We start from the raw sequence: 10,687 nt of genomic DNA on the forward strand, positions 1-10,687 counted from the left end.
TTTCTGTGGGAGCCGAGTTCCCACATTCTTCAAGGTTGGTGCAGAGATCGCTGCCATCCACCTTGTGCAGACCATGGCTGGGCTCTGCCCACGCCCTTCCCCACTCATGCTCTTTGGCAAGAAGGCTTCTCTCTGGCGACTGAGGGGTGATTCTGGTTTCACCACGTTCAAAAAGCCTGTGGTTTGTTCCGGCAACACCCCCAGGTACGTGACTCTCTCAGCCCCGCTCATGCTAGAGCTCCTGGCTCTCTCCACTCTTTTCTGGGGACCCCTGGCTCTGGGAACCTCTTAACCGTCCTAATCTAGTGCTGGGCTAAAGGATTTACTGCTGTCACAGCCACTGTTTCTCTCTGGCCCCTGTAGAGGCATAGTGTTTCTGCCGCTACAGATACACTGCATCAATTAATCCTGTGAATTTTCTGTTACATACTACCAAACTTTCTCTCCAAGTTCCTTATCCTAGTTTCCTGAAAAAAAAAAAAAAAAAAATCTTTACCTTTCCACAATCTAGGCTGAAGCTCTTCTTGAATCTAACTCTCAGCTTCTCTCACATGCTATTTACATTCTGGATCCAGGTAAGGAAGAAAACTTCATATACTCTCCCCTCCTGCAGCTCACCTGCATTTGTTGCCATGATGCATACACAAATATGTCCACCTATGAGCACCTCCAAAACCTGTCAGATGCATCTACTCACTGCCAATTTGTGTACTTGCTGTTTAATCCTACCTTTTGATAAAGAAAAACATTCATGCTCAGATTTCAACTAGATGTGTGTTCTGCCAATGACCAGACCCCACAAAAATGATACCACTAGCAGGAAGATGAACCAATACACACACTGTATTGTAAACAACAAGGACATTCCATGAATGATCACTGGGGGTACGAACAGATCAATCAGCTGGTACATAATCGATGCCACCCCCAACGATCCCGCAAAAGATGTGATTCAGCCCATAACAGGCGGTATAAACAGTGAGCTGAAGTTGCCCATAGTTGGTATGGGGAAGAGCCAAACCATTAAGTTAAAGACATAAGAAAAAGGTGCCCACACGGCAACTCTCACCCAATCCGCCCGCATTCACAAAAGCCTAAACAGACCAGGGCCCAGCTCCAGGGAGAGTCAGGCCTTCCCTGAACAAGGAAGCTCTGTGGAGTGCACTCCACAGAACAGACACTCCTGCCTCCCTGCAAGACGCACCGGCTTTTATCCCCAAGCAGGGACACCTGACCTTTGTCAACTCAATGCGGGACCCCTGGGGCTCTTTTCCCTTATGGCTCTCCCTGCAGGGCCGGCCGCACCCTGGGGGGAAGCTATAAGGCAAACTCACCCCCTCTTTATGAAGGGCTGTGGGAATCACCCATATGTCAACCTTGATTCGGGGGCTCAAACCCCAGCATTTCAATTTGACAAGATGTCATACTGTTGCTATAACAATTAAAAAATTCTCCACTCAAAAGCACAGAGCACACATTGCTTCTATTTACAGAATTTGCAGATGCCTGAATGCATGATACAACAGTTGCTCTATATCGATTTACACTATCTAGAGAAACTGTTTACAGATATTTAAAATACACAGTATATAACATAAGGATAAGCTCTTGATCACCATCAAATGAACTAATTTGTGTTGCACAAATAAGCAACACTGAAGAAAGCTTGTTTAAAGATTAAATAAGTCATTTACTTACCATTGGCAGCCTGGATTGAAACATCTGGAGATCATCATAACCATAAATCTGCTTAAAGACAGATTAAAAAAACCCCATCATTATAACATTTCTCTGACACTGACCAATTTAGGACTTTAAACAGAGTTTGACCTAGGCCCAGTCTATTTTAAAGGTGTACAGATATAAGTCATGTTGTGCTATCATGGCACTGTAGCATTTTAAGGATACTAGAGCCAAGCTTAAAATGGCTTGGCCCTCTGACGTTGTCTCTTGGTGACAGCAGTCCTCTGGGGAGAGTATTACTGTCCTATCTTCAATACTTTTTTCAGAGATGCACCATTCATCAGCTTGTGAAAAAAATACATTCATATTTAGGAGTAAGAGCAACAGCCTTCTTTGCTTCAGTCATTACTTATGAGAACAGCAGGATTTAAGATTTAATAACTAGACCACAAAAAAAACTATGATATCCTTTCACATTAAGTGTGATACAGAAAAATGATTAAAGTTTCTGATTCAAAAAAATAGATAACAAAAAATATGTTGATCCTTTTCAGACATGAAAAGCTATGTGCAGTCTTTCAAAGTATGACAGGCAGGACATGTGTCACATTTCAACCATTACTATAGTAAATTTATTCTAGTAACACAAACCTGAATGAGTCTAATTTTACTTAAACGGCCAAAAATCTGATACCACTGAAAAACATAGCACCATGCATGTTTAGCTTCAACGGCAACCAAATCAGGTCGGTCCTAACAGTTCTGCAGTTTACTATTAACAGTAAATCCTCACTGAATAATTTTCACATATTCTTCAGCATTTGGAAGAAGAATGCCAAGTGCAACATGTCAACAGAAAAGCTTTAGCATAGACAGCATCAAGTCTGGAGGGCCCACTTGCACCAAGAGTTAAGCAATTGTCCTGGTTTGGGGTAAAACAGCTGTTCTGTTCAATGATTTTAACTTCTTAGCTAAAGCTCTTCTAATTAACTGTCTTGTCTGAAGTTAACAGCATTTTTGCAAACTGTCTGGTTTTAGCAGTGATAAGACTTCATGTTTAGAGTTACTGCCAGGGATTGGTATGCAGACCAAGGCCACTACTAAGCTTGTATCCCACACAGAAGGGGGCAGGGAGTACACCACACCTGCAGGGAGGAGTGGGCAGGATAAGTGACCCTAAGATTCACCAATGGGGTATTCCATCCCATAGCCGTCATATTCAGTAAAGATGAAGGATCAGGAGGGGCAAGCCCTTCTGTTGCCCCTTATGTCGCTCTTTCACTGTCGCCTTCTGGCCTGCTGGCTGCTTCTGCAGTGGCCGGCATCTAAGGAGGACTTCCTCCATCCTGACTTTGATCCTGAGCCGTGTGTTCCTGAATGAGTTCCAGAATCCAGCTCCTGTACCCAGTTGCTGTCTGTGGCTGAGTCCAGCCTGGGACCTCCCTTCCCCAGGGGCTGCTCCCCAGCCGGGGGTGACGGTGATGTATTGCCATCGGGGGGAGTTGGGCTTGGTACTGACCTTGTATATATCTGTACATATTCTATTTTATTATCATTATTACTATTATCATTAGTGGTAGTATTAAAGCTCTTTTTCTTCTTTTCTTTTTCTTTTCTTTTTCTTCTCTTCTCTTTTCTTTTTCTTTTCTTTTCTTTTCTTTTCTTTTCTTTTCTTTTCTTTTCTTTTCTTTTCTTTTCTTTTCTTTTCTTTTCTTTTCTTTTCTTTTCTTTTCTTTTCTTTTCTTTTCTTTTCTTTTCTTTTCTTTTCTTTTCTTTTCTTTTCTTTTCTTTTCTTTTCTTTTCTTTTCTTTTCTTTTCTTTTCTTTTCTTTTCTTTTCTTTTCTTTTCTTTTCCTCCAGGTCCCACAATATACTGGTTATGTAATAACGGTGGTACACCTTGGGGCAGGTTTGGGGGAGCTTTGCCTGTAGAATCAAAATACAGACACTTTAACAAGCCTTTAGAAAAGAAAAAAAAAGCATTGAGACAAGATAGCTCACAAGCCCTAGAGGCTGCACTGTCATAGCTTGTCAAGAGCAGAACTCCACAGAGGAATTTACTGCTGGTTGATGAAAATGCTCAAAATAGACCGAAGAGTTTAACCCTGCCTCAAGGAAGGGAAAGCACAGGATACTTAAGACTGAAAAGAGCCCCATCATAGAACAGTCTGATTTTGTAATTTACTTTGTCCAAGAGGATTACAAGAATTACAGGAACTTCTCCTCTCCTCAGTCCGCTCCTGAAGGCAAAATTCAGGCATTGTTCTCAATCTAAGAAAGCAAATTCTCCCTTCATTTTCTGCTCTGTCAACACATTCCCCCTTATCAGCAATAGACTGGATATCATGACATACTGTCAGCATACTTTTAATGGGTGACTTACTGAAGCTGGGAATAGCAAAGAGAAGATTGAAACTGTTTCAGTTGCCTTCATGAAGCAGTGCTAGAAAGCAGAAGAGTAAAACCAATGCACTTTGGCCAGTCATCAGACACTTCATTTACAAGGCATTGGAAAGAGAAGTAAGAAATCCTTCTGTAAGTTTGATCTTAATATTTAAATCATTCACTTCCCTCCATAGGATTTCCTTTTAGCAGTTCAGATTGATTAGAGAAGCAAGAGAGAATTTAACATTGCTTCCACTTCAGTGCAAGAAGCCTCCTCACCTTCTCTGTGAATCCTTTTTCTAAAATGCTATTTGCTGTGGAATTACCCAGATATCAGACACTTTTTTCCTTTCTGTAGACATGGCAGTAGGGATGTGGCATATGATAATGAGGACACTGCAGTATATTTTTATAGTATATAGTATATTTAATATATACTGCCAAATTAATTCAAGTCACAGAGAAGGCTGAAATTAAAGCTAATGTGAACTCAACAACCAAGAGCTGATCACAACCTGGAATACAACCTAGGTGAATCTCCTAGCCCAAAACTTCCGAAGTCAGAACTGGTCTGGTGTATATTTATAAAGCTCTTTGGGGATGGAATATGCTATATAAATGCCACATAACACCCTAACAAATATTTCAAATAAACAAAATCAGGTAACTTTATTTTATAAACCAGCAAATAAAGCATGCTGAAAATGTCAGCCAAGAGTGTGGATTTCTTAACGTAGTTATGGCTGGTGAGATGCTCAACTGACAGCCCTGCTGACTGAAGTCCTCTGTCTATCCATGTGATCTGTTACTATTGCAAACCTGAAGACACTAAAGGAGCTGCCCGTGTGGTAGCAGCTGGTATAGACACACTGGTAACACTCAGGCCAAAGCTGTTTGTAGTGTTCGTACTGCTTGCCATGCTGACAACCGAAGAGGTGGTGCTAGTGGCTGAGGTTGAAGCAGTTGAAAAGGTTGTTGAGGGCTGGAGCGAAGTTGTGTTCTCAACACTAGTGTGCTAGAAAGGACACAAAGAGAATGAGGATCACAGAGCAAATAAACCACAGTGGATGATGCTGGGAAAAAAAAAAAACAAAACAACTAAACCCAACAATCTTTTAAGTAACAGCAGCACATGCAAAAGAAAAAGTTATGTATTATCTGTGTACCAAGCAAGCAACTAAGTTGCATGCTTGTGATTTTTAATTATTCAAATTATTACATGAGAGTTAATTTCAAACTGCTATATCATCACAAAATTATACTACAGTAACTCAAACATCACTCCAGCACATTATTTCTTGCCCTTTGCTTGTATACTCCTTTAGGCTAGTGCTTGTTATGTTAAACTCCTATATTCTTCCAAAAGACAGTATTTGTTTTCAAAATACAGGACACTGCTATTGTGATTTTCCCAATGCACTTGTGGAATTTAAAAGATTAAAACTGCAGTGCCCCACAACAGAGTAAACTGAAATGCAGACCAGATGTATTACAGGATCATGTGAGAATAAAGGAGTTCCTGGTTTGAATCCAACACAATACAGTGCCTTAGCTGTAAGCTGATCACACTTGCAAAACAGTGTTATCAGCACACAGAAGCCAAAACAGCTATGACAACAGAAAAGAAGGACATTTGGATAAGTGTGAATTTTTAGGTTACATATTCAGTAGGAGTGTAGCATTACAAAACAAAATACAAGCATAAAGAAAAGCAGTAACCTAAGTATCCCATCACAGAACAAGGCAGTGTGTGTCTCTGACTTACTTTTGTACAACGCCATAAAGAGCACTGTATTCAATACCATTTGCCTTGTTATCTCAAGTGCATTAAATACACAGGTGACAACAATGCTAAATGATAAACTCTCAAATTGTCTGTCATGAGGCATTTGTCATGACATGCATCATTCCATCACTTGCATTTTGCCAACTAACCTCTCCAGCAGAGATTGCTAAAAGTCGACATTTTGGAGAAGTTTCTACCACTTCTAAAGTATGGGGTTTGTTTGTTTGTTTGTTCCCCTCCATACATTTGTTACAAGAAATTCTTTATTTCATCCTCGCTTGCTGGCACAAAAATTTCCTCTGCAGTTGTGTGACTGGCAAGTCTCTGGTAATAGCTACTCCTGGTCTAGTACAAATCATGTGTCAATGACTTTTTACTAAACGGTTGGCAGTCCTTCTTCCCTGAGATAAAGCTCTTGTTTTGGATCTTGTCGTACTGAGACACAATGAACTTTAAGACAGTGTCTTAATAATCAGAAAAAATGACTATATGCCAAACAATGGTTGAAATGCAAACAGGACTTACTGCATATGATGTACTTGAAGACAACACTGAGGCAGGGGAGAGGCTGCTCTGATGATTGGAAAGGGAGCTTGAAAGAAATCGCAAATCAGTAAATAAAATATTCCTAGAATATTTAAAATATATATATGTATGCATATGTACACACATATATATGCAGGGTAGGCATTAAGAATCACAGAGTCACAGAATGCTAGGGGTTGGAAGGTGGCAGAGAATATACGTGTGTTTCAACAGGTGATAGCGTGGTATGAGTTCTGAGCAAATGGACAAAGGCAGATTTATCAGCTCCTGATTTTCACAGTCATTCTGATATGCAGGGGAATGGAAACTGCGGCATTCCACCGGATTGATCCAAGACGTAATGTATGAGTAACATGGGCAAACATGACAGGCAATGAGGCATATTTTTTTTTTTTGTCAATGACGATGCCTGATGATCCATTTAGAACTTGTTTGATCGGTACACAAGGATTTTTTTTTTTGTCAATGGCGACGCCCGATGATCCATTTAGATCGGTACACCGTATCTAAACCCCAAGGATTTTGCAAACTTTACAACAGCAAGTCTCTCAAAAGGGTTTGGTAATGCTAGTCATGCCGTTGGTGAAATTATAAATAGATTAAATAGGACTTTACCATGGGATACACGGGAAATAGATCTAGCAGGATCCAGTTGGGGTAATAACTTATCTTCCACTGTAATGGTTCAAGGGGAACGGAGACGATAGACAGTAAATATCCTATATGGATAAATAATACGGCTAAGGCTTTACCACCTGGTATGTTCTTAATTTGTGGAGGTCACGCGTGGCAGGGAATACAATGCAATAGTGTTGCTTGTTACCTTGTTACCTTGGAGAGCTCACTATGTTCACACCAAATGCTAGGGAGTTAATAAACCCATCGTCACAGCGTCGAGGTAAGCAATGAATTCATCAATTGAATCCAGGATGTGATGGTAATATCACCCTGTTAAACAAGGCCTCAAGAGTGTTGCTTAGTCTTTTTGTACCCCATACAGGAACTGCTAAAGCATTAAAGGAATCGCATAATTTAGCTTGTTGGACATCTAAGCAGTTGAACTTAACATCGGCTATTTTATCAGAGCTGTTAGCGGATCAGGATAGCTTGCACCATGAAATTTTGCAAAATAGAGCAACTATTGTTTCTTATTGCTTGCGCACGGGCGTGAGGAGGGTGAAGGAATGTGTTGTATGAGCATTTCTGGCCACTCAGAATCTATACATAAGCAATTAACACAGCTAAAGCAAAATATAAATGCTATTAAAGTATCTAACAATCCATTAGATGATCTGTTTGAGGGATGGAGGATTAGAGGATGGTTGAAGACATTGTGTGTTGAAGGCTTAAGGATTTAAATTATAATAATATGCTTAATAATTGTAATCAGTTGTATCTTAAAGTATGACATGTCAGTCATAAATAGAAGCATTGATAGGGTACTGATTGTCCAGAGAAAAGAAAAGGGAATTGTGGAATCGTGGCTTTCAGGGCGTGGTGGACATGGTTTGCTTAGCATGGACAATCAGTACAGGCTTTAGGTTTAGGCCTCAGAACGTCCGTGAAGCGGCCTTGAACCAGGAGAAAGGAGAAACATCAGGCGATAGGAACCACCATTGGCAGTTCGCCCAGACAAGAAAGGTAAACTTGGCAAGACTGAATTCATCAATCTGAAGAGTTATATAAAGGCCGGCAGGGCGCATGGTCAATGTGTGGACAATAACTATTAACCAATCTGTAGCTCAGCTTAGGCGCGTGAACAGGCTTGTTAACCTATGGGGTTTGGGGGGCTGTGTCTTGTCTACTAGAAAAGGCTGTATTACTTTGCAATAAACGGATTTGACTGTAAACCCCTATGGAGTATGCGTCTTTTCTCCGGACCTCGACCCGACACCCTTATACCATGCCCTGTTTTCTAAAAGTAAAAATGTCATCTAGGAAAACAGCACAAACATTAAAAAAATGAAAGAGAGAGAGAGAGTTACCACCTGATGACTGGAAAGTTTCTTTAAACTATGTTATGGGACACCTCAGATCAGTAATCTCCAAAGTGGGGTGTGCAAGACAATCATTTTAGGTGCATGAACAAAATGTTTTTAGTAGTATTAATAAATATTTTTTCTTAAAATTATAAAGAGTGTTTGTTTCACCTTTCATCCTGTTTCAATTTTTTTTTGTTTATATCATACATATTACTACAGTAGTATAGGTATATAATTTATAAATAAATAAAAATATATTGGGAGTGCTCACAGATATTTTACTGATGGGATGTGTGATCAAAAAAGATGGAGACCACTGCCTTAGATCATTCTTCTAGAGTTTACAGGAAGGTAAGACAGTTCTCATCCTAGAAAGCTCACACTTTGAGATGACAGGACATGCCAGCAAAACCAAAGCAGCATTTTGTCTTCAGTTTGAGAGAAAGAGAAAAGTTTGCCCTTACCTCTCTGGCTGAATTTCACATGTGGGGCTGGTACTCTACTAAACAGTTTTCCTCCTAATTCTCATTGTTTACTCCTCACCACCTCCAATCCATCAAGAGTTAATGCTTTAACCACTAACATAGCCATTTCTACACAGTCTTCAACACTGGAAAATCATTCTCCTTCTTCATACGTGCCTCTGCAAATTCCCTAGCACCTCAAACACTTTCTCAGAGTTGGCAGTACCTTCCACCTTGCTGCAGTTCTGTGCATCACCTCCCTGTATCCTACACCAAATCCTCCATCACTGAACATGAAGTAATCCAGCAAAGATTTAGTATTGCAGGTGCTTTCTGTAACTGGAAACAGTGCCATATTTCATCATTCTTTTCTTCCCAGGTAATTCCACTTCATCAACTCCAGCAGGAAACTTAACAAAACACAACCAAATCCCTATTACAAGTCTTTGCAGGTTCCTCAAAAGCAGTGCTCCCATCTCCTCATGAGGAAAATGACACAAAAAGCATATTTAGAGAAGAGATCTGAACAGAACTCAGCGGATATGAACTGGAACTGACATACTAGCATTTTCCCCTATATAAACCAGACAAAATATAACCAAATCCACATGAGAACAGAGTCTAAGGACTGCAATTGTTCCCACTACCCCTCAGGTGGGGGAAAATCACATCAACACTGCATATCCCTATCTCACACATTTGTGCATATACACATTCAAAAATACGAGTGCAAACCAGTTATCTTTGCCAATCAAACAAGACTACTCACAAAAGAGACAAAAAGGAAACCCTGAAATGCATCCCCAGCACAACTGCCCCCAAAGCCTCTGCCACCACAGTCTCATCCTCCATAGAACCATAAATGCACAGGAGCTGAGCTGCCCCCACACCCCAACAGCAGCCCTGGGAAATAACTGGCACCTCTTCCCTATAGTCACCTCCAGCTCACAGTTTGACAAGCACAAAAAAAGCCCTCAGGAGAAAGTAAATTGAAAGCAAACCTGAAAATAGAAATGGAAATTCTGTCTAGATGATGATGCTGATGAAAGGAAAGCTGTGGCACCACATAAAACCAGCCACCCAGCAGCACTCCAAGCATAGTGCCCACCTGCACCACCACCAATCACACCTCACCAGGCTCCTGCCCAGCACCACCCATGCAGCAACATCCCCTTCCCCTGGGACAGCCTCCAGTTCCTCCAGGCCATGGCTCCCAGCCTACCACAGCCCTGCCACAACCAGCACACATCATTTCCCTTCCCTGGCACCCTCTTCCACACCAACCACCCACAGCAAGCCACTGTCACCATGCTCCACATCCTCCAGCAACTCTTTGCCACCCTCAGCAGCCCTCACCACTGGGACATCCAGGCACACCGCCAGCTCCTCAACAACCTCCAGCACTACATCCACCACCTGAAGCAATACATGCCAGCCAATTGCATGCTCTTCAAAGACCAATAGCCCCACAACCTGTTGCTCAGCATCAACAAATACTTCAGGTACATCCAGGACTTCCTCTGCACCCACCACCACAGCCCCTGTACCTTGGGACCATATCCACCTCAAAGTTCACACCTGCTTTCAACGTGTGAAGTGGGAGGAAGGGTTAGGATTGCCTGGAAATTTATATATTTCTGTATTTTGTTTATTTACTTGTTGAAAATAAACTCTTTAAAAATAAGGGGGGGGGGGGAATGGACCATTTCTTCTTTCCCCCACATAATACTAAACAAAATGCCTTTCAAGCCAGCAGAGCAAGCAAAGTGCCTTTTTGCTGATTTAGGCAGAGATGAACAAAAACAGACTCAGATGAGAGCATAACAAGAACTGGCAGAAAAA

General features: G+C 41.2%; 1 protein-coding gene across 1 annotated transcript; it reads left to right on the plus strand.

Annotated features, from left to right (window-relative positions):
* Positions 1-7,902: 7,902 nt before the first annotated feature.
* Positions 7,903-10,453, plus strand: LOC103781025 (interferon-like; the record flags this gene model as incomplete). The annotated part of the gene is given in 3 exon segments (XM_008948731.1): positions 7,903-8,040; positions 9,983-10,393; positions 10,395-10,453. Coding segments are annotated over 3 exon segments (608 nt in total), but the record flags the coding sequence as incomplete, so codon positions are not given.
* Between the last annotated feature and the right edge of the window lie 234 nt (positions 10,454-10,687).

This window comes from Merops nubicus, unplaced genomic scaffold (assembly GCF_000691845.1).
Source record: "Merops nubicus isolate BGI_N331 unplaced genomic scaffold, ASM69184v1 scaffold13821, whole genome shotgun sequence".
Lineage (NCBI taxonomy): Eukaryota > Metazoa > Chordata > Aves > Coraciiformes > Meropidae > Merops > Merops nubicus.